We start from the raw sequence: 24,688 nt of genomic DNA, 5'->3' as shown, positions 1-24,688 counted from the left end.
GATACTTTCTTTGATTCAAAACAAGAGAACCTGCAGCACACTTTTCCTCATATTCAATAGTCCTGAGAGAGAGAGAGAAAAAAATCTGAATCGGTCAAAATTGGAAAATAAATCGGCCCAAAATTGGTGCATCTGGATATTTTCCTGAAAAACGTGCTCTGTTTGGACAAAACAAAGGCTATGACTGAAGTAACACCACATCGGTCGAGGGGGAAATTACAGTTTTTTGGGATAAAACATGATTTTCCACTAAAACAACTTCCCAATTTGAGCCTTGCGTCTCCCCCGTTTTTCCATTGTCAACTGCAGAGTTTCCTGCTACAGGGAATAATCTGTGGAGTCAAACAACAAGCGAAAACTGATAAATTAAAGCTACTTTGTGCAACACTATAACCAAAGCACTGTGCCGGAGTGGCAGGAGGAGATTCAGAGGATTAAGGACACTTAATGTTGATTATAACACCACTGGTTAAATTTAGGCTGGGATAAACACACATCCTGGCATCTATTATTTTTATTACCTTACTACCTTCAACCTGCCTACTGTAGTCATATGCATTACGCTACATATAATTAGCTTAATTTATCTTATGTGCAAATAGAGAGAACCTGGTGCAGAGATGAGGAAGCGTTCACCTCTAAGAGAAATATTTGCTTTCTGCCAGATGGATGAGGAGTGACGCTCGTAAACAAACTACTGCATATCAGCACTTCTATTTATTTTGAAAACAAGTCATAAAAATGCTCAAATCCCATCTATGACCATATTAAATTGTAATGTTTTGTTACTAAGGATGGACAATTATTGTTTATAGTTATAGGGAAAATAAAACTAGTAGTTTTCTATTTTTTGTTCCATTAGAGGATCAATAAACATCAATATATCTGAGAATATGACTAGCAGCATGTATTAGATGCTCAGTGATTCAGTCGCACCACTTGATGTAATTGGTGAACTACAGGAGTCGATCTCACAGCTTTATTTCTAAGGTTAATCTCTGATTATTAGCGCAGCCAAATTTATTACCAAAAAAGGAAAAAAAGGAAAAAGCCTGCAATGAATTTTTAAATCACTTTTTATCGTAACTTTTGTCATCATCTCCCTGGTTGTGCTCTTCAGAAATATGTCTGGTCTAAATAACTAAGCGTCTGCAGAGCGGGTTGAAAATGACCAGAACAGCAGGCGACTGGTCGAGTCTGAACGAATCTCTGCTGATCATCTTTGCTCAGCTGCTACTGCCTGGCAACAGCAGAGCTAAAAGCAGTTTGGACCTTCATTACTGCTCAGTTAGTGTTTTATCCAACTCATCTGTCAGAAAGCAAGAAGCATCTCCCTGTAAAGGCGACCGCCTGCTTTCATCTCCAACTTCATTCCACTGATTGAGTCCGTCTGGAGAGCAGCTCCAGCGAAAAGCGTGACGCGATACCAGCGACGGGAAAATTGGCATCTGCTCGCTCCCGACGATCCGTCCGATCCGGTCCAACATCCAGCTGCGTTCTGACCGGATGTGATTCTGTTACGTCGATGCTTCCCACAGAGGGTCGCCTGTCATTTGTACGAGACGTCTCCAGCTTCCCTCTCTGTGCAAAACGAGCTCCTCAGTGGACGGGGAGCCGGCGGTCCTGTTGGCTGAGCGTGATCTCCTCTGTACCCTGTGCTCGACTCAGCTGCAGTTTTAAACACTTGTGAAAAGCTCCTGTGCTTGGTCGCCATTGGAGACAAGATTTGGGTTCACATTTCATAAGAAAAAAAAAAAAAAAGAAAAAGAAAATCACAGCAGATTATTTTACTGCGTCGTTCGTATCCGCCATGTTTTCCCGTCTAGATGAAGAACTTGACGTCGCCCTTTGGGCTGCTGCTGCTTTGCGTCGCGGCGAAGCGGTTGGGGAGCGTCCTCATCTTCATGGTCCCGTCGGCGCCGCAGGAGAAGATGTGTCTGGCCGATCCCACCTCGATCTGCATCACCCCCGTGCCCAGGTTCCTGAACAGCGACTGGCGGGCGTGTTCGTTGGGGAAGTGGTGGAGGAGGCCCTGGGTGGCCAGACTCCACACCTGGAGGCCAAAACCAGATCAGGAACAAAATAAATGACTGTAAAAACTTACCAAGTGTTATTCTGATAGTTTCTGGTCCTAATATCTTTGTATAGTTGAAATAAGTCAAACCTAGCTTCTAAATAACTATGCAGAGAGATATAAGAGATTATATTAGGTCAATAATTGCCATCAATAACACCATCAATAACACTTAACCAGATATATTTAATATAATCTGCCAGTGGAAATAGTTTTCATCAATATTAAGGAATTACTGACCTAACAGAAGCTCCTATTCGTCTTCCTGCAAAGTTACTTACAAGCTTGTTTTGTCTTTATAAGAACCTTCAATCAGACAATGATCTTTGTCACTATAGAAACCTTGCAATAAATTTACATGGACTATAAAGACATTGGATGACAAATAGTACTAAGTGGCATTTAATGCCACTTAGTAAGTCCGTTTGTCCTTACTTTATGCTCCTAAGGCCCAAGTTTCAAATCTCCGCCTGGATAGTTTTGCTTATTTTAATTGTACATAGTTCTTTAAATGTCCTGTGAGTAGGCCTGTCGCGATAAACGATAAATCAATTAATCGGACGATAAAAAAACCTATCGAGATCATTTTAATTACCGTCTTTATCGTCTCTTCCTGCCTTTTTTTTTCTTTCTGTTGATGACGCTGAATGAAAAAGGCTCAGCTCCGGTGCTCTCCACTGACCCTCCCGTCCTCATTTCCTTAGTCTAATGTCCAGCGCACATTACACGAGTTGTCGGCCCATTTTCAAACCCTGAGAGACACATTAGCCGACAGAAATCCTGGGTATAACGGTTCGATCGGGTTCGATCGGGTTCGTTGTGCTGTGTGATGTCCAGCCACATGGGCACAAAATAACGGCTGCAAGTCCAGTTAGCTAATTTTAAAATTTAAAGTTACCGGGTTCATCAACTGAGGTAGCAATTTGGCTCCAGTTCCTACCCTTGTCATTTCTATATTCTTTGCACGAAACGTTAAATAAATATTAATGTTGTTTCCACATATCATCTCTGATGTCCGCTGGACTTCGGGTTGCGCTGTGTCAGCTGTTTGGGATTCCCCTCCGTAATTTCCCCTCAGAAAGCAGGAGGAGAATCCGCGCTTTCTGATTGGCTACCTGTCACATTCAGCGTTAAGCTCCCACTCGGGGAAATCCCCTGATTTAGATCGGAGCGGCCACGACGATCTACCGTAACACACCACACACTACAGGATGATCGGTTAGATCGGCCAACGATCCAAGATTGTCATAAGGGGGAAAAATGGTGTAGTGTGAACTACTGCATTAGGTAGTCGGATGTGCCCGTTTTCTCTATTTAAATCTAGTGATTACTGAAGGGCAACACAGACTTCATAATCTGCACTCTTTTGGTTGAATGCAGTATTTATTTCCACTTTGGCTTTATGTTGTTTAGTTTTTATTCAAGTACGTTTTTTGTTAATGGAGACTGAGAATCCATTTTATTTTTGTTTTTGGTTGTTTTGTTTATTTAGTTTATCAGTTCCAGTGTTGCGTGTTATTTTGAAAATAACAGCAACATGCGAAAATAAATATCGCATGATTTCCACTGATTTCCACTAAATCACTGTCAAAAGGTCTTGAAACAATATTATTGTTTATCGCAATAATTTCTGTAGACGATTAATCGTCCAGCAAAATTTGTTATCGTAACAGGCCTACCTGTGAGTAAATACTTTTGCCCATTTCTCCACCACAACTGGAACTTTCAATATCTAGCAAGTTATTTACCTCTAATTAATATGAGTAACAATATTTAATTTCAGGCTGGGATCAATAAAGTATTCTTCTACGTTTGCTGTGTTCTCCATGTGGCTCACAATAATCTTCAAACTGTCTAAAACTTCTTACACCTGAGCTGCGGCTCCCTGCAGCTCCCCCAGTTACTGGGAGCCTCTTGGCTGTTTCTCTGATGGATGTTCTTCTCTCTGCTGCTCAGGTTTCAGATGACAGGCCGATCAGAGAGCTGCAGGCTTGACTTCTGCAATTGGTTGCATTGGATTTGAATTCAGTGTCTCAGAGTTTTAGAGGCTAGAAAACTCCATTCAGCTCCATTTTCAAATCTTTAAACAATATTTAATAGCAAATGATCAATCTGGTTTCCCTCATCCTGCTTTTACAAGTGCATCAAAGACGAAAGCAGCTCAGGTTCAGCGGGGAAAAAAAGGCTGGAAGCCTGAGCACATTTTCAAACGGACAGAGTCCAAGAGCAGAAACATGAGAGTAGCAGCAATTTATAGGCTTTAGAAGAGTAGCTGCCCTCAGAGGAGACGAGTCTTCAAAGCCTTTTAAAGGTTTAGAGGGACAGTTCTGCTCTGATGTCCTTCAGTAGCTCTTGTCCTCACCGTGGAACCATAAACGAGAACTATGGACTGACAGAGGAATAAAGCAGCTGCTCTGAGGACAAAACGGAGCAATAAAGTAAAGCTACAGATGGCTGCACAAGACCATGCTGTAAGTAAAGGCTTCAACTTCAAACGGCTCAAACAGCATCGCAGGGAAAATCTAAGTACACCCCATGATCCCTTCGGAAGTGAAACAAACAGAAACCACATGGGTGTAATCTGAAAAGAACACTAGTGGGAACTTTATAGCATCAGAACTGATAGAAGAAAAAAACGTCTCTTTAAAACAATAAAAATACTAATTCAAGGAGCAACAGATTATAAAAGCAGCTGAGTCATTGTTTAAAGACGAAAGGAGAAATCTTGCTCTTGTTTGTAGCATTAAATTAGGTTAAAGCTGCAAACCTGTAACCTAACTTAAATTACCTTTAAGTTGGGTTATTTCCCATTTCCTTCCTCTAAAGCAGCTTGATTTCTGCTGACACTTTGTTACTGCATACTGAACTCAATACATTAAAGTCTATTAAATATATGAGCTTATCACCCAGTTGCTGGTCTTTCTTGCAGGGCTTTAAGAGCTTCTCCATGTGCAGATTAATGACAGAGTTTTCATTCAGCCAATAAACAATTAATGACTTCAGATCAGGAGCATCACTTGTCGCTTTGAAGCTTTTTCACGAGCAATAATCCAGGGTGAAAGTCATTTGAATTCTGAGCAGAGAGATCCATAACCAGAGCACAATGGCTTCATCCTGCAACATCTGTCTAATCAGCACCAATCTAATCAAGTCAGGAGATTAAAGTTCCCAACCCCCGATATGGAGAAAAGAAAAATAAAACTTCATTCGAAAACTTGGAGTAGAAGTCCTCTGCCTTATTTTTAGTGCCACCCACTTTCACCTTCGACATACGTCTCCATCAGTCACTGCTGTCCAGAGCAGATGGTTAATCATCGAGTGACATTGATTTCCATTGACTTTGATGGGGCTCGCCGCCCCTGTGGACAAACGCCCGTCATCTGACTGACGATCTGGAAGACGGCCAGACACTTTCCCACCTGGGTGCCAGACGCCCTGCGGGGATGTTCTCTCTGTCGGACAACTTTACTTTGTTCAGAGGAAATGAAGTGCTTTCATTATCAAGGGCTTCATGTCTCTATATGACTGTTTGCATTTAAAAATGGTCAATTTTCTAAAACCCAAAAAAAACTTAACCTTTTCTTGGTTTTAACTCTTTCCTCCCACCTAATCAGATCCTTTTCATCAGCTCACTTAAGTACCTTAATGTTTCCCTCAGCGGATCCGCTGATGAAGCAGTCCTCAGTGGGATCGACAGCCAGCGCTTTAATCGGTGAGTCGTGGGCCTGGAAACTCTGCCACTGGTGTCGGTGCGGAAGCTCCAAGATGGTGATCCAACCTTTCCTCCCGCCGGTGACGAGAAGCTGCCGCCGCTGCGCCATCGAAAGCACGGTGGCGCCGGAGTCATGGCAGCAGAAAGCTAACGAGAGACAAAGAAATGAGGGATAAACAGGAAAGAAATCATGTGGACTAAAACCAGAATGGCATTATTTTTAACAGAATTTTTATAATTAGGTCTTTAAATGACTATCAAATTTGCAGAGTTTTAAGGATTACTTGAGTTAGAAAAATCTAAAAACACTACTTAATATCAAACCAGGTGGAAAAATTATATATATATATATATATATATATATATATATTTATTTTTTTTTTTGCAAAAAATTAAGAGACCACTAAAAATGACCAGTTTCTCTGATTTTACTTTCTATAGGTTAATGTTTGAGTAAAATGAACATTGTTCTTTTATTCTATGAACTGCTGACATGTCTCCAAAATTTCAAGCAAAAATTTAGTATTTAGTTGGAGAAAATGAGAAATTGTCAAAATAATGAAAAAGATGCAGTGCTTTCAGACCTCAAATAATGCAAGGAAAACAAGTTCATATTCATTTAGAGACAACAACATTAACGTTTTAAGTCAGGAAGAGTTCAGAGTTTAATATTTGGTTAAATAACCACAAAGTTTTCAATGGGCTTCAGTGCAGTGGTCTCTTAATTCTTTCCAGAACTGTATATATTTGAGAGAACAATTTATTTGTTTCTTACAACTAAGGAAAAAGAAAAAAATCGGAATAATTCATAACTAACCAAAAAAATAGCATACCATGAACTAGGCTGTTTGCAGGAGTGACGAGTGTGTCCCAGAGACAAACGTTCCTGCAGAGCAAAAACATTTCCAAATGATGATCCACTTCTTATCACACAATCTGATATTATGTACGCCATTTCGTCAAAGGAATTGGCTTTCTTGTCATCGCACAATAAATCCTGACTGACGAGATTTAATATGTCATCCTCAGCAGCTTTAGCATCTTCAGCTGATGATTTCCATATGGTTCAGGAACATCTTTATGGTTAATTTTTGACCAGACGCTGATGTGGGACTGGATGCTTGGCTGGCTTACAGTTTAACTCAAAACAAATCGCCCCAGCAGTCAAAATGTACATAAAAAAACCCTCATAGGACATTAAGGATTCAGGGTAATTTAAGTTACAGGGAGTACAGATTTAGGATAGGAAACAGCTCAAAAAGAAAATAGATCATGTTTGTGTACCTGTTGTCTGTTGAAAGACCTGCGGTGGCGATGAGGGAAGAAGATCCAACAAAAACAAAGTCATGAGCGGTCTTGTTGTGGCACTGCAACGTCTGGCAGAGAGGAGCACAGAAGGGAGTCGGTAAAAACGACAAAAGAATAAAACCGGCAAAACATTCATTTCGCATAACAACCGTAATGGGATATAAATAAACTATAAATAAATAAATTACCAGGTACGGTTTGAGTGTGCTCCCACTGGTGTTGGTTTGCCAGAGACTTAATCCTCCATCTGCATCTACAATACCAAACTAAACAAAACAAACAGACAGCAGATTGCAGTAATGGAGGCAGCCGCACCATTAATTTATTTGAACAAAGAAAACCCCTAAAACCAGGTCTGCAACACGATACTGAGAACTGTGAAGATTGAGCCAAAATTATTCTACACAACACAAAAGTCACTTGTCATTCAGGTTGAGGGGAAACAAACAAATAAAAAGAAATGAAGGTTCTGTTGGGAGTCTGGGATCAACAGAACATCAGTAATGTTACTGAATTTCACCGACAGTGGTCATAATGTTCTGGCTGATATGCTTACATAACCAAAATGAGGTGCTCTGCTTGTATTCGCTCTGCATTACTTTTATTCCAGAGCCTATTTCTCTCCCTTGGCCAGCACAGGCAGATAAGTACTGGCACAGGAGAGGCACCATCTGAGAAAATTATTGGCCTGAGGCGAGAGCCTGAGTTCAAAACGCTGGCTTCATTCAGCTCAGTAACAATATGTGCTGAGGACCAACTCCCCACGGTGGTGTGAGCTGGAGTGGCAAATTTGTGACGGCAAGTATGAAAATATCGTTGAATACAACAGAATGGTGACCCATTTCATAACAGTGTACCAACAAATTACCTAACAGATATATAACAATGACTTGGAGCCAAAATCTCCTAAAATTAGAAACATGCAAGACAAAATCAATCACAGTGAGGCGTCGTGTTGTTTTTCTAACAAATAAGTAGGTTTATAATTTTTATTTTATTTTTTTTACTTTTCTGACACAAAAGGAGTGCTCAAGATAACATCTCTCTAAAACAGAAAGACTGAAATTGATTGATTTTGACTAAAAAATGGCAGATTTGTCACATGGACGTCTAAGTCTATCCCTAGCGGAGTCCACAGCCAGACCTCTGAGCCAGCAGTCGATGTTTGTGAGACTAAGAAACTTTGTTTTACCATGTGCTTCACTTTGTGTCCCTTGTTAGCACAAAACAACTGCTGATGTTTTTGATCTGTTTAATAACTCAATCCCTGTTCTCCAGACATTCCAGTTGCATTTTAATAGCTGCAGAACTGATGCGTTAATCTGTCTCAGACAAATTTACAGGAATTAAATCCCAATGAGGAAAAAAGAATTCACCTTTTGACTACTGCTATTCCCCGCTACTTTTGTTAAATGCCCACAGCAACCATGCTTTTTAAAAATATTTCATGCATGTTTATCCATGACTTATAACAAGAGCAAAGACTATTTTTCTTCTACAAACTGCATTTAGTATGCAGCACATGCAGCACCAGCTTGAAGTCATTTTTTGGGGGAAAAACATGAGAGAAAACTGACTGGATTGACTAAAAAGGGTCCACTGCTACATTACTATAGCAAAGTTAAATCTTCATGAGTGAAACAAGTTATTAGTGGAGAAAAGTGAGAATTGTATCTGCTTCCATTGACTGCTGATATCTTTTACAAAAACACTAAAGGATTCTGCTTGCAGTTTGGAGTGCTGACCTGAGTCTTTGTGTATCAGAGAAACAATGAGGAAAAACTACAACGTTCATCTAAATACAACCACAATTTTAGTTTTTCATCATAATGTTTGGTAAAAGTGGTTGTACACTATAGTAAATTATAGACTGAGCTTTTAAATTGCTGTGCATTGTGCTGTTTTGTTAGGTTCTCTAAGCTACTCAGACAGCATTTCTCCTGATTTCTACTTCATTGTACAATTTATTATAAGATTTATAAATCTCAACTTTCTAAGCACAAATTAGAGCTGCAGCTTTTGCCATCACTACTTCCTTCTTTGAGAAAAATGGTGTCATGCACTGATGCCCGAGTTCAGCGGTCTTGTACTCTGTTGACATGGCAATTAATCTAACTATTGTTAGCTGAAACCTTGGATATAATTGAAAATGACGAGCTTTAATCAATGCAATTCAATTAAAATGTTGGCTGCACAGCAGACATTCAAAACAAAATCATGCCGTGCTCCGTGCAATATTTATGCTTCATCTCTATCAGATTCATTTCAAACTTCAGATGTGGTTCTAGTAGGATGAGTGTGAATTTGTGACCTTGTTCCCTTGGTGGTTGAATCGGATCCTGGTGACTCTGGAGTTGCCTGGACTTCTGAAGCAGATGATCTGCTGAGAGTGACCCCACTCGAACATCCTCACGCTTCCGTCTTGAGCTCCTGTCAGATCTGATGAACAGGAAAAGGAACAGCAGAAACGAAGATGTAACATCTTTTAGGTAGATGTCAGTCAGTGCATGGATCTCAGCATATCTTCGTTGTTTAGTTCCCAAACCATCCATAATTGATCAAGGAAGGGGTTCATTTATACACGCTTCAGGAGGCGTTTTCCTGACGTGCTGGGAATTGTCCTCCGCAGTTTGCGTTTTCAGAGAAAAAGTACAAGAATCTCAACCAAGTGAGCTAACATAATCTTTATTTGAGCAGCAGCAGGAAAAAAAAAACAATTTCAGTTGCAGAATATGTACAATTTCTGGTGATGTAATGCTCCCCTGGAGGCTTTTCACACCAGAATATGACGAATTTGTTGCATTTTTAATATAAAGGCAATGACTCCTCCGATCTACTGACAGACGTCAGAGTTCTACTTACAGTATGGCAGTGTGGGATGAGAGGTCATTCTTCTCACATTGTTGATATTTCTCTTTATCATCTGGGAGAAGGAGAGGAAAGAGGGGGTGGACATGAGCTTAACCAAGAAAACTAAACTTATTTTTAAAGCAGAGAAATATACTGTTGTAAAAGAAAAAGGTCAGAATAATTGCATTGCTAGGAATGATGGTGCAGGTCATAGGGGGATCTCAGAGAAAAACAGAAACATAGCAAACTTTTTGGACTTCAAAACAAAAACCCTTCGGTGTTTTAAGGTTATTACTGTGGTGAAAATGAACCACAGTTGTGGAAAAACCTTGCAGGCTGAATAATTTAGAAAGGTAACAAACGCTGATGATAGACCAGAACAACCCATGTACTCACAGTGAGAGAAACATGGATTATAAACACAGAGGGTGTTTGATAAACAGATCAATTATAAAGGTACATCTAAAACAAAACATGATATTGTGAAAAGTTCAATATTTATTCAGTCAAAGGTAAACTGATCTATTACATAGAAACGTTAGACATGGAGAAATGATTATAGCTTTGAGATAATGAAACCCCAAAATTCACTGTCTTGAAAAAGTAGGATATCGGTAACACATGGGCTCACATCTTGTGTTTTCTCCAACTTCTACTGCACTTCATGCCGTCTTCTGCAGAGATCCAGAAGTTGATTTTATTTTCCAGCTGGATTTAGCTGCAGCCCACACTGCCAAAGCTACCAAAACCCGGTTTGGCAACTATGATTCTCTCTCCTGACTTTTAACCCCATAGAAAATCTATGGGTTGTTGTCAAAAGATGGTAGATCCGTCAGGGCAGTCTGGGTTTCCATTACGCCTACGCAGTGCCACAGGCTGATTGCCTCCGTGCCATGGTGCATTGATGCAGTAATTCATGCAACAAGAGGTCCAAAGTGGAAATTAATCTATTTTTCAGTAGCTTGACATTTCTGTTTAAATATTTTTTTTTATTACTGATCACTGCATTTTTGTAAATTAAAGTATAAACCTCAAAATTATAAGACAATATTCAACTGTTTCCGCAGTATTCACATTTTTTTTTTCTTTATGATGAACCTGTCCTGGATAACTATACTCATTTTTGACATCTAACAGAACAAACTTCAAGAACAAATTGCCACAGCATCTCATGCGCTGGGAGCTTAATGTCTTCCAACACGCCAGCCTCTCCAGAACGCCCTGAGGCTTCACAGCCATCCATTTTCAGGGCTGGTTCAGAGTTGTTACACACCACTTAGCGCATGTTTGCTCAAGTCCAGTCCTCGAGAGCAACTATCCAACTATTTCAGATGCATCCCTTCTCCAACACACCTGAATCAAAGGACTGAATTCCCTCATCCAGCATTCAGATCTGCACAGGTTTGGTAACAAACCATTTGTTTGCTTCCCAACGTCTCTTTTCCTCATGTCTACAGCCGCAAATAATGTGACTTTTGTTTTCATGTTTTGCCTTGGATTATTATTTTAAGATCGCATCATCCTCTAGTTCTGATTCATAACTTATAAAGCTAGAAAGCTGTTAACATGAAAATTAAAGTAAAATGAATATCTCTGTTGACACTAACGTTGCATAAACCTAATATGCAATGTTACTTTGAGCAACAGAATTAGGCAATTGTTTCAGTTTAATCTACTGCAGCTTTTCTGTCCCACTTTTCAGCTGTTGGCTCTGTAAAAGCACACATTAACCTCAGTTTTATTTTTTATTCCATTATTCAGCCACAACTTTTTCTCCTCCAACCTTCTGCAAACCGCCTGACTGCTTTGTAACATCATAATCATCCTGAGAGGATTTTACTGCCCAGTCCGCATAACAATAAGTGAACTGGGTAAAAATCAACAAACATGACTCACGCCTACATGATTCAGACCATAAAATTAAATCCCTCCCTTCCGGATGATAACGCCAAGCTTGTCTGAGTAAAAAACGGCTTCCTGCCTTTTTATATTGAAACCAGCTGAAATCACAGCTTCAAAAAAGCAAAAAGGTAGGAAACAACCTCTCATTTCCTCTGTTAGTCTATGATTGGAGCTTATGTTAGCAGCCAGGATGCTTTTGGCAAACTGGGCGCAGATGAAAATGAATTATTAATGTAAATTATTTCAACTGCATTGAGGATTTTGCTTTGAGAACAAAGAAGAGCAGATTAGGAGCAAAAGGCATCAGTTACTTCCAGAAGAGCAGGGCTTGGTATTATTATAAAGTTATACCATATCTGCCGTTTGAAAGCCGAAATTGTTTTACTGCTTTTTTGGAAAATGGGTTTTTGAAACGACTTTCAAAAACTCAGATTATTAACAATCAGAATAAAACTGGGTTGTTTCATATTGATTGATCCATAAAAAGAATTTTCATCTCAACCTGTCTCAATAACCTTTATCCAGTTAATTTAGCTTAACTGAGAAATATGCATCAATAAATTCTTGGCAGCAATAAATTATGCCACCACGTAGGCTCGGACATTTTGTGTTAAATTTTTTTAAACTACATTGGTCTAATACATATTTTGTTGATTTAAGCTAGTAATTAGGTTGCTCTACAAGGTTCTGTAGCCGAGTAAGTTACTTTCGTAATGCAAAATTCTAAAAAAGTATTTTTCTTTTTATTAGAAATGCCCTTATTGGATAATCAAAGTCCGCAGTATTTCAGCCCCAGAGCTCCTGATCTTTGTGCTTTAATACCTGTGTTTAGGTTGGTAATTTTTGCAGACACAACTTGCAAAACTGTGCAAATGATATTAGTAAGGAACTGAATTCCAAACCCTTCACGGTCAACACTGATCTTCACATTTAACTGATTGTATAGGCTACTGTTTCTTCCTGTCCGAGTCATGCGACTTGTTTTGTTTACAGATATTCCCAAAATGCAGTCTGTATTATTTAACGCAAGACAAAAAGCAGATATTACAAGTTCAGATGTGCAAAACAAAGCAGTATGTTTAAAAAAGCAGAATTTTTTCCTTGCAAGTTTTGTCTGCAAATAATTTACTGGATATGCACTGAAATACTTCATGAAGCAAATTATCAACGAGTCCCTTGAAAAGAGACAAAGCATGCCAACGTTAGCCTAGCATTTTCAAGAGATGAGTAGGACTTGTTTTCATCAAAGCCTGCTACTGGATGTGCCAAATCAAATTTAGAAATAAATGTTAAGCACATTTCACACATAAAAGTTCTGGTAGCAGAATATGAAGCCTATCCTGTAGAGTTATTTGACTGGGACAAAATGGTACAGATTGAATTTTTCTTAATACATTTAGACAAATAACCAAAAGTCTAATCTATAGTTAATCAGATCAGGGACAGAAAACTGTTATTGCACCGTCACTAGCTTATATACTGTGAAGTAAAAATGAAGCCTACTAAGCCATTGTCATTCTTAACACCTGCAGCGTTCATCGGTGTGCATTTGCCTCACAGCTGTGCCTGGTTTTAACGTTAGAAACTCACCACAGCTGCACCTCTGCCGGTCTGGTGGCCTCCAAGCCACGGCACATTGATGGGTGTGCCTGGGCTGCTGTGGGTGTACGGAGTGGTGCCGTGAAGCGAACCAAAGTCATCACGCGCATGGACCACCAGGAAGTCATCACCACCAACACTACAGGGAGAAAAATAATTAGACATGTATAATTAGATGACATGGGTCACAAGACATAGCCTGACTGGTTAGGGATTCATTTCACGCAGCAAATTAACAGACCTACATCTGCATTCAGGAATATATTAATATTTTAAGGCTACAGCTACATCAAAATGATCGTTTATACTTAGAGTTTAAATGAAAAATAATCCGAATTTGAGTTAAAATGAAAAATACTGCCAACAAATAAAGAGTGAGCGAGTTGTCGTCACCTCTGGTGCAAACCAGCGCAGTGTGAATAAGCAAAATGCCCAAACATGCAGGATTGCTCTCATACCCTTTGGATTCGACTTCATCTTCATCGATCCAAGTCAAGATCTGCGTGGCCAAGATGGATGACACATCCAGCTCCTGAATGTCATGTGTGGAGGCCATGACTAAACAATTACGGTTTGCCTGGCGGACAGACAAAAGACGGGGCAAGAGGAAAGAAAGGGAAAGAAGAGAGGAGAAAACAGGTTGAGTCTCAGAGGAAACTCTGCATCAGACAAATTTAATGTGCTCTAATCAAGTCTGCTGACCCCGGCCTCCAACTTCCCTACTGGCCAGAGCTCATCCAAGTCGGTTCGCATCAGCATCAAGATGTCACTTGTAGACACAAACAGTGTGTAGTAACACTTTGTGCTTGTGTTGAACAATAAACCTGTCTTTCCTTAAGCAGAAAATATTTCTTTTAAAAAATTTTTTAATTAAACTGAAGATGCATTAATCACAAAGGGATACATTCTAGTTAATTATTTTGGATAACTTGGATTGTAATGGCTCATGGCTAATTAAAACAAAACCTTTCCAAATCAAAATGTCGACCTACTGAAAAGTATGCCCACAATATAAGGGGGCATACTTGTATTGTATATATATAAGTATGCCCCTTATAAGGGGTCCTTATATTGTACACAATATAAATTGTACACAATATAAGGACTTGCTTTAAGTTAATATTGATGAAAGAGAACTAGTCATAAGTGAAATCTTCCAGTGGAACCAGACCTTTTAACATATAATATGGAAAAAATGTCTGGTTGCACTAGCAGATTATCTCATTTATAACTAGTTCTTTTTCCATAAATATTGAGTTATTGGCTTAAAAAGTTCCCCAATTTCTTGCTGAAAAGTTACTTTTGTCTTATTTTAAGTGTGCTACGATATTTGCACTAGAAACTAGACCAGATATACTTGGTCTGATTTTGTGTTTTTGACCGTCAATACCTTGTCTGGGCTAATTTAGCATGAATTACTACAACAATGCAAAACTATTGAAATGTTAAGGAAACCCAGATTGAAATAACAGCAGCATTTGTCTCATCTGGATTGTTGGATCTAGTGTTTTTCATTGTCCTCCTGACAAAAACACCACATTCTGGAACTGCCAGCAAACTGATCTGACCCAAATCCCAGAGACAACGTGGTCATTAAAGAGGTTATTGGTACATTTGGCAATGTGGGCAGGTGCCAAGTCCAGCTGGACAGTAAAACCAACAAGCTTTCCAAAAACCTTGTTGGGAGGAAGAGACCAGAAGTGACTAAACTTCCTGGTAGATGGCTGCGTTGACTGCAGACTTGATAAAACACAGCAGATCACAGGGCGCCTCAGATCTTGACCGACTGAGGTAACGTCAGCAACGTGGATTCTGTATGTCTCCAGTCTTCCACCAAACTCTGGGATGTTGATTTCCAAATTAAATCCAAACTTTACTTTAACCTGAGGAAAAAAAGGCATTAGACTACTGAGCAACAGTCTGGTTGTTTTTCTCTGTAGCTCAGACAATTAACTTCTGACCCAATCTCTAGTTCAGGAGTAGCTTGACACGAGGAATACGGTATTTGTAGTCTAGGTGTAGGAATCGTCTGACCAGCGGGTTTTGATGGACCGACTTCAGGCTCAGTCCATTTCTTGTGAAGTTTCTTGATTGGATTTTTTGTCAAACTTCTCAAGGTCGCAGCCATCCTTGTTGCTGAAGTACCTTTTATTATCACACTGTTTCCTTCCACTCAACTTTCTATGAATATGCTGGGATACAGAACTCTGAGCAGCCAGTTTCTCATGCCGTAGCTTCACTGTAGAAGGTGTCGATATTTGTCGGTCAGTTTTACCCACTTTTGCGTAACTTCGCACCCAGACTGAGAGACCTCTGAGAACCTCAGGAAACCTCTGCAGGTGTTTTGAGCTAGTCAGCTGATAAAATTCAAAACCGCTTTATTGATCCTCAATGGAAATTAAATGCTGTTGTAACTCAATGATGTCTGATGGCAGGAATCATCTTTTGTAGCAGTCTGTTACAGTAGATCTGAAGAAGCCTCTGACTGAAGATCTGTTTTCCCAATACAGTCTCATGAAGAGGAAGTTGACACCAAGAGTTTTCAATATTCAACTTTTTCATCATATTCAAATTTTCTAAGACAGAATTTTGGGGTTTTGCCATCTCTACGCAACAATGATCAAATTTACACAAAATAAATGCTTGCAATGTTTCACTCTACGGGTAACAAATCTTAAAATATAAATTGTACTTTTTGAAATGAGTGACAAAATTTTTTCCAGATGTACCTTTACATATTTTTGGCTACTGGCCCATTTTACTAAGAAAAATGTAGCTTTTTTTGAAACTATAGAAGATACACGGTGCTAAAATATTAACTGAATAAACAAGAAGACAGATATACCATGTCTCTGCTGACCTACTGGTTCTACATTCAGTTTTATCACAAATTCTAATGAAAACTTTCAATGACTAAACAAATTTACTCTATGCACAATATTAGTCTATGCATGAAATGGTTAGCATTTTTATAAAAACACTAACTATAGGAGATAAAAAATAAAAACCAAAAGGAAGTAACAAAATGAGCAACGTTTGTTGCATAATATTTGGTCACAATGATAATTAGAATTCTAAGTAAACAAGTTTCTGCAGCAGTTTTTCATTACAGAGAACCGTGTTTCTTCAAAGACAGAGCTACAACACAAATCACGAATACTGCATCAGCTTCCATGGCGCTGATAAAAAGTTTTATATTATGGAGAAAAAAAAAAGAAAAAAAAAAAGAGCAAAAGCAGCCAAACAAGCAACTGAAGTAATTAACTGTGAACACTTGTATCTTTTTTCATCTTGTTTTCTAATATTTAGTGACATCAGTGCGAGACGTTTACCTTGTTGATGGCAAAGGCTGTAATGATGTCAGATTCCTTGTGGATGATGCGTGCTTTGCCTCCGGGGCAGCCCAGATCTGACTCAGTCTGTGGCGAGTAACACACACACACACACACCATGTCACCACCATGGAGATTTAGTAATTACAAGTGAAACATTGGCAAATATTTCCTGCAGACAAATAACAGCCTTAATCCCTGCTCCATTTCCTTTAAACTATAGAGCAGACATAAGAGAGCTGAACAAATTATTTGTCAAGTTATGTTCAGCAGAATTTATCTGCAAAGCTAATCCTATAAATTATTTTTATTTCTATAGCATTTAAGAATCTCCCGCTTCTGTTTAATAGAAGAAAAACTGAATCAGGCCAAACTCTTGTTCATTGAGGCTCGATTACAGCGCTACAGTGCAAAAAGTACTCGCACTTGCTAATCTTTTTCACATTACCACCAAAAGTTTCAATGTGTTTAATTGGGAATTTACGTGACGGAGCAACAAAAAGTGGTGCAAGATTATAAAGTGAAAAGAAAAATGATAACCAGAACCACCTTTTACATCTCTACTAGTTTTGCACATCCAGAGACTGACCATTAGGAGATATATTGGATGGAAAGCACCGATAAAGAACAAATGTCAAGTCTTCCTATTGATTTTCAATTGGATTTAGGCCTGGACCTCGACTAGGCCATTCTAACCCATGAATTGTAGCTAGTATTAAATAACATTAATTATCAGTTTACCATAACCGTCTTTCTGGAAGCAGAACCTCCTCTCAAGTCTTCTGCTGCCTCTAACTTGTTTTCTTCCAGGATTGGCCCCCACCTTCCCATGAACTAACCAGTTGTAAAGGAATCCCGATAGCATAATGCTGCCACCACCATGCTTCACCAAAGAGATGATGTATTCAGGAAAATGTGTGCAATGTTTTTCATACAAAAAAATGTTTTTATTTAGGCAAATAAATTCAGTTTTGGACTCATCTGGCATCAAAATATTTAAACTTGATTATTGTCTATTTATGTGGATGAGCGGGTCTTTGTAGGGTTGAAGTAGTGCCATACTACTTCTATTTTCAGTTGATGGATTGAACAGAGATGTTTAGAACTTGGGATATTGTTTTATGGCCTCATCCTGCTCTATGCTTCTCCATTAGCCTCTCCTTGACCGGTTTTTGTTCTCTGGTCTTTAAGCAAACCTTCACAGAACTCTAAAGTTTATACTGAGATTAAATTACACAAAGATGGACAATATTGACTTCTGAGAACAATATATAATAGGATATCAGAGTAAAGGTGGTTCTGCACAAATGTACAAAGCACTTGCAAGGTTTTTATGTACAGAAATTTTGAAACCTCATTTATCATTTTCCTTTTACTTCACAATTATGCATGACTTTGTGTTGATCAATCATTTAAATCCCAATTAAAAACAATAACGTTTTTGACTGGAACATGAACACATAAAAGGTAAAGGGAGTTGAAAGATTCGGTAAGTAAATGCTGGCTAGTAGAGAGCAGAAGGGAAAAAGACCCTGGAGCGATGAGTGGTCCGGTGGGATGCGTACGGTTCTGCAGGCTCTTCTGCAGCTCTGCACATTGGACACAGAAGCTAGAACTTGACGACCAAGTTACTCAAGTCGAGATTGAATTAAAGTCTTCTGCGCATTCAGTCGGGAGGAAAAGATTGCGTCCTTTTCTTTCAAAGAGTCAAACAAAACTTGACCTGTAGAAATCTAAATATGGTGTTTTGCCATTTTCTCTAGCACATAATCTCTGCAGGATGCAGATTCACTGCGACAGAGTTGAGCCCATTAATGTGAAGCTGTTCAGCTTCATAGGGTGTCCTCCGAGAGACTGGGTTAATTAAAACTGAACCAAATGGAGTACCTACAATGTGCCGGCTCTCATGGTGGAAGCCAGATCATCTGTAAAGCATCAGTTTACAGACTGATCTAAAATTTATGCCTCCCATTCACATTAATACTGAGGCAGGTAAATGTAAGATTAATCTCAAACTCATGACAGCAACATTCAGAGTTCATAGTCCTAAAAATACACATACTGTAATTCTGTCAGAATCATTTAAAATTGGATTAAAGAGGTCACTTTTGCAACTTAAAAGGAGATGAGTACTTTGAACACGTATGCGTATTGCCACCCCTGCTTGAACCATTCAAACTCTAAACCCATGACGTGCGTTACATAAGGTGTTACATTTACAGAAGTGAACAGCAGCATGCCATACACATCTTAGTGTTAAAAGAATTACATAAAATGTTCTGTTCTGCAAGTCGCAAAGCTTGGGTGCTATATTTAGAAGCACACTGTGCTCCGTAAAAGCCTGCTGATAAACATGGAGCCCCATCAGAAAAACTTTACAGCTGAAGACACTTTTCTTTTATTTGCATGATTTTTTTTCTAATGAATCTGCATTTCAAAGCTGGACTTTGAAACGCAGAGAAGAGGTTTTTCTTAATTTCATTTTTACATTAATTATCACATCTCTCAGAACCTGTTGCAACACTGCTTTTTTAATAAAGCGAAGGACCAGAAATGACCAAGATCCTTTGCTAGTGACCAAAATCAGACAATTTTGAGCTTGACCTGCACTGGACCATAAAACAGTTGATCTGTGGATCCTGGGTTAAAGATTTTAAAGCAAGCATTTCATCTTGATCTAATAAAAGTGTTGCAAAAAATTCTGAGATTTGAAACCAAAGTCCATCTCACTCATCCCACTCCCACATCATAAGCAATCATTGATCAATAAGTAGCAGTACCTGACTGTTTCCTGCCTCCTCCACTCCTGAATATTTCATACTGTCAGTGTGGTCCTCAACCGACTTTAGTGATTGGGGGAGCAGTGAAAGGGTAGACCAGCACAAACAAAACACACAACAACCAGTGATAAAACATGCAAATACACAAACTTTGATTTACTGTAATGTTATTAGCTCAGCGTGTAATTATCTGCATACAAAATGGAAGCATGAACATGCTAATGAAGGCAATTATGATACATGTGGATTGCATGCAGCACCCAAAAAGCACAAAGGCATTAACATGGATTTAATGATGCCATCTGACTGGGGATTCATGCAGATGCACTGTGGTAAATATGCTACTTAGTGAGGGTTAATAAAGCGTGTCTCATGCAGCAGGTTGTAGACTAAATGTGACGCACCTGATTTGTGCCTGGTTTCTTGGTGAAGATGTTCCTAATGAAAGTCTCCTGCACCTCTTCCTGTTTCACCAAATACTGCCATAAACGCTTCACTGGCAGTACTGAGTGGTGGCTGCTTCTGGGAAAAATAATAAGAGTGTTAGAGTACAACATATACATTCTTCTGAGTGATGATTAATTAGTAGCACAAAGCTAATACAAAAAAAAAAAAAAATCACATTTAAAACCTCTGTCAAAATACAGCTTACAAAGATGGGGAGAAAAGGAAAAAAAACAGAAACAGCAAACAAATAAAAAAATATTTTATACGTAAAAAAAAACAAAAAAAACCCTAAAACAATAGCAAACTCTCATCCTCTGTCTTCACCTCCAAATTGCCTGAGAACACCCTAAAAACAACGAAGCCCTTCAACAGCGGACAAATCATCTGGCAAATTAATAAGCAGGGAAGACCGAACATCGAGAATCGAATCCTCATTTCCCCCCGAAGGGCAGAAACGTTTTCAAGAGGAATAACTCTTAACATTTCAGTGTACCACAAACTAACAGTAGGAGGTTTAAAGCCAGAATATATTTCAGAGCCAGCAGCAGTAGTTTATCACAAACCTTTTCCAGAAATAGTGGGAAAGTACAGATTTTTTGGATTTTATACGTAAAGGGGAGACATGACGTGCTATATATAGGTGAGGTTCATGTTCTACACAGTTCAAATTCCAAAGAGATGAAAGCTTAAGTAAACAATACTTCAGGGGAAATGTCTTGTTTCAGTCAATTCTGATGATTTTTTAGAGCTTTAATCAACTCAGATTTCTCTGCCTTTAAAAAAAAAGAAGAAAAAAGAAAAAAAGACATTGATCATTTTAGTTCAACCTATAAAACGATGGTACCTGAAAGGGGTGTTGGATGGCTCAAACAGAGCTTTGTGTCTGAGCAGGGCGGGGCCAGAAGTTGGGATCTCGTCTTGGAGGTGAGTGGAGATGTACTTGGCCGGAGGGCCGCCGAACAGCTCCAGCCGCTTTTGCAGCACCTGCTCCCATCGCTGCAGCGTCTTCAGCACAGCGTGACACAGAGGCGAGGCCACAGGCAAATCTGTGTTTAAAAAAAGCAGCCGCACACAAAGGAGGCAGCAACAAGATTAGCTGAGTGAGGCAGAATGAAGTAGGGCAGCACTCATCTCCATCCTGGATGTTATTTGTTTTAGCATGCAGAGTATTTTAGCGCTTACCCAACAGATCATACCCTGCCATCGGGTAAAAAGACTTGAGGTTGACCAACACCAGCTGTACCATTGCCAGGCGCATCAAACACCAGCTTAAAGAGAAAAGAAGTCATGACAAATCAGATTGTTATGGAGGGACGTCATGTGGTGTTCAAGCTGAATGTGGAGCAGCAATTCAAGGAAGCTCCAATGGAAACAACTGAAAGGAGAAATACGAGGCTCGGTGAAGACATTCAGGATTAATCTAAGAGTCTTGTTTTGAGGGGGAAGATGAGTCACAGTACACAGAGTATGTATAAATTATGTCACCTGTATGAATTATGGTTTGAATGCTCCTTCTGTGGCACGTTGGGCTCAAACACATCTTCAGATTCAAGGTCTTCATCATCTTCATCCTGGCTGTCCTGGCTCTCCTCTGAGTCATACTCAACTCTGTTTTGTGACGGTGGCAGCTCAGGCTGAGAGGCGGAAGGACAGAGGCAAGAAGAAATCAGTTGCAGGAGCAAGAAGAGCCATGAGTTTTTGCTCATTGTTGTCTGTGCAGTAGATTACAGATTACCTTGGCTATGAAATAATCCCAAATACTGAGATCTGGAGGAACAAAATCCTCTTTAAAAATCGAGGTCGCTTCCTGTTCCACTACGATCTTAGGACTGCAAGGTCCTTCACGCTCAATTCCAGACTCTTCCCTGGATCCACTGCGGGATGACAGAAGCCTGAATCGTCGTGGTTTCCGGTCCAACCCACTTGGGGAGGCTGATTAAAAAAAAAGTAAGTGTTAAACATGCTTCAACCAATCAAAAAACAAAAAAAACAAAAACAATACTAAGCCACACATAATCTGTTTTGAAGAAGCTACGTTTCATTTAGCCTCTATGCCAAAAAAAGTGCAAAACAATCACTTGTAGGCGGAGTTCTTGCTGGACTGCTGGCTTTGTCCATGACAGGGACACGGGCGCCTCCTCCAAACACAGCCATCCAAAGCTTGCAGTTGAGTGGGTGAGCCACGATGCGAAACAGCTCGTTGCTGGAGTGTGTGGCCATGCCGTGAACAAACAGACTGAGGAAGACTGCTGTCAGGATCTCACAGAGCAGCACAGCCAGGCCCGGCTGGGTCTCCTCACCTGCAGAGCTCAACAGGCGAATAAGAGAGGCGATACCTGGAGAAACAACAAAATGGAAAAATTGCAAAGGGAAGAAAATTTAAGCATTTTTGTGAAAACAGCACAAAATCTTTTAGATTTTAAATTACTTTTGATAGGACATGTTGATAAAAGGATTAATTTAGAAAGAAACAGTATCCATTTCATAATTGTATATTTTTCTAACTATGCCCCTCTCAATCAATGGAAATATTTTAAAGCATTACAGTAGTCAAACATATTTGTACATGTTTCTACTTCCATTTAGATCAGTGGTCCCCAAACTTTTTCCTGTGAGGGCCACATAACTTTTCCCTTCTCTGGTGGGGGGCCGGAGTCAGTTTGTAACAGATAAAGTGTTACACATTTATCACCTGCGCTGCCGGAAATTGTTGAATGGATTTCTCGATTGATTTTTACTCAGAAAGCACAAGGACAAAAACCGTTAGTGAAACGGTCACTGGGACTGACTAGTATATATTCCATTAAGGGAAAGTAACTTTAACATATGAATTCCTCATATGTTAACATAAAGGCTTGTTTTGAAGTATAAGCTGCTACTAACAGGCATTGCGTCGAAGAATTCGACCTGGAATACAAACACGTGTGTTCATCTGCTCTACCACTAGCAAACAACCGTACTGACTAAATAACATAAAAGTCAAGCAGTTCCCTAAAAGTCCAACAGATGGCAGCAATGCGCCATGCAAAACAAAACACCCACAGTTTACAGGACACACTTCCTGCTAAAGAGCCCCCTGGTGGTTGAAGAAAAATCCACATATGAACCAGAAAATACAATACATGAAAAAAAAATCTGAATGCTCTCTGGTATTGTTCAGGGGGCCGGACCAAATGTGGAGGCGGGCCAAAGTTTGGGGACCACTGATTTAGATCGTCTTAACTGATGACCACTACGTATTTGAGGCTGGATGCCACCATCCTAATCTTCTGCTCCCTCCTAAAGCAAATCAGTAATGCAGAACAGCAGCAAGAAAGACCTTAAATCCAATAAATTGCACCAAGGACAAATATGTCCATGTTAAACACATGATTTAAAAAAAGGGATGCTCTAGTAAAAGTTTTTATGTTGGTAATATTGTGTGTTTTAATCAGAAATGCTTTAGATCTTAGCAGTGGATCAATGTGTGAGAACAAAATAGGGTTTTAAAATGACTATAAATGGTTGTTCCCAACACATAAAATAAGGATAGTTTATGTCATTAAAACATCAACAGGAAGCTATTACTGGCTTCTCTTAAGCTGAAACATTTCTTAATACCGCTGAGAATTTTCTGCTGTATGTTACTAAATTACCACCACCAAACATCTATAAATAAAACAAACAAACGACAGCAGACACATCCCAAGCCAGAGAGACTGAATAAAAAATTTATGCAGAAATGATTCCAGCTCAAAGACAACATTTAAATCTAAATAAAATCCAAATGGAGATCAGAAGGTCTGATGTCGGTACAGTCAACTGCCACACAATGAATTATTAAAAAGACGGACAGCAGCAAAGAAAGATCTTTAATAATTAATGCAACAATAAAACATCCACACTGACAGCCTGCAGTGTCTGATGAGAATAAACATTTCTGCTAAAACATTGCTTGGTTTACTCTAAATTCTCCTCTGTACTTGCAGAGTAAGCAAAAACTAATCTTTTCATGACATCCTTTAAGTTTTGCTTTAATAATGTCATAACCTCAATGTTCATTGTTCATATGGGGAAAGAAAATATTGACAGCGCTAATAATTCACTTCGCTCGGTCCATTATTATATCTGCTGGAATGTATCAAATCACTGTGCTAGAGTTCAGTGTTTCCACTTCAAATAAAAAGACTGAGAAGAAAGATACTGAAACTTTAAACATGTAATCTACTCAGTGAGAGATAAATGTTTATTGCTATATTCTCTACAATCACAGTGAATAGATAGCCCAAAACTAAAGTTTAAATAGCAAGTCAAAAAACTCAAACATTGATTAACTCTGGATTCAGTTGACCTTTCCATTGGTTTTCAAAGCAGATATGCAACTTTAAAATACAGTTTTAAGACAAAACCAGCCTTTGGAGTCCTTGTTGTGCATTTATCTGTATTTGGTGATATGTTTAATTCCACTAAACTTGTAGCAAAGCCAACACAGACTAAACATTTAGAAGCAACTTAAAGTTTCTGTCATCAAAGTATTAGTATGAGTTTTAAGAATTTTGGGATATAATTTCTGATTTAGATATATTATTAATATGTGCCATTTTCCTTTATTCATCTTTAGACGTTAATGACACTAAACCACAGCTAAATAAAATACAAGCCAGAAAAACCTGAATGTCTAAAAGTTATAGTTAAATTGCATCCT

The 24,688-nt window shown here is 39.1% G+C and overlaps 1 protein-coding gene across 7 annotated transcripts in view; it reads right to left on the bottom strand.

Annotated features, from left to right (window-relative positions):
- Nucleotides 1-858: 858 nt before the first annotated feature.
- Nucleotides 859-24,688, bottom strand: part of dmxl1 (Dmx like 1) — a 66,870-nt gene continuing 43,040 nt past the window's right edge. For 5 of the 7 annotated variants that reach the window (XM_008418251.2, XM_008418246.2, XM_008418249.2 and 2 more), the window contains exons 35-51: nt 22,083-22,340; nt 21,740-21,936; nt 21,490-21,638; nt 21,187-21,272; nt 20,849-21,050; nt 19,962-20,079; nt 19,558-19,620; nt 16,778-16,864; nt 13,904-14,022; nt 13,437-13,584; nt 9,957-10,017; nt 9,406-9,533; nt 7,283-7,360; nt 7,071-7,162; nt 6,620-6,672; nt 5,716-5,933; nt 859-2,053 (exon numbers count right to left, since the gene is read on the bottom strand). In XM_008418251.2, the coding sequence (XP_008416473.1) occupies nt 1,823-2,053; nt 5,716-5,933; nt 6,620-6,672; nt 7,071-7,162; nt 7,283-7,360; nt 9,406-9,533; nt 9,957-10,017; nt 13,437-13,584; nt 13,904-14,022; nt 16,778-16,864; nt 19,558-19,620; nt 19,962-20,079; nt 20,849-21,050; nt 21,187-21,272; nt 21,490-21,638; nt 21,740-21,936; nt 22,083-22,340 (2,288 nt within the window). In that variant the 3' untranslated portion in view covers nt 859-1,822. The remainder of the gene's footprint in view (nt 2,054-5,715; nt 5,934-6,619; nt 6,673-7,070; nt 7,163-7,282; nt 7,361-9,405; nt 9,534-9,956; nt 10,018-13,436; nt 13,585-13,903; nt 14,023-16,777; nt 16,865-19,557; nt 19,621-19,961; nt 20,080-20,848; nt 21,051-21,186; nt 21,273-21,489; nt 21,639-21,739; nt 21,937-22,082; nt 22,341-24,688) is intronic. The other 2 variants (XM_008418252.2, XM_008418253.2) reach the window with 2 other exon arrangements.

Source organism: Poecilia reticulata, linkage group LG9, assembly GCF_000633615.1.
Source record: "Poecilia reticulata strain Guanapo linkage group LG9, Guppy_female_1.0+MT, whole genome shotgun sequence".
Classification (NCBI taxonomy): domain Eukaryota; kingdom Metazoa; phylum Chordata; class Actinopteri; order Cyprinodontiformes; family Poeciliidae; genus Poecilia; species Poecilia reticulata.
The sequence above is the reverse complement of the archived record's forward strand: the minus strand, read 5'-3'. Positions and strand labels throughout refer to the sequence as shown.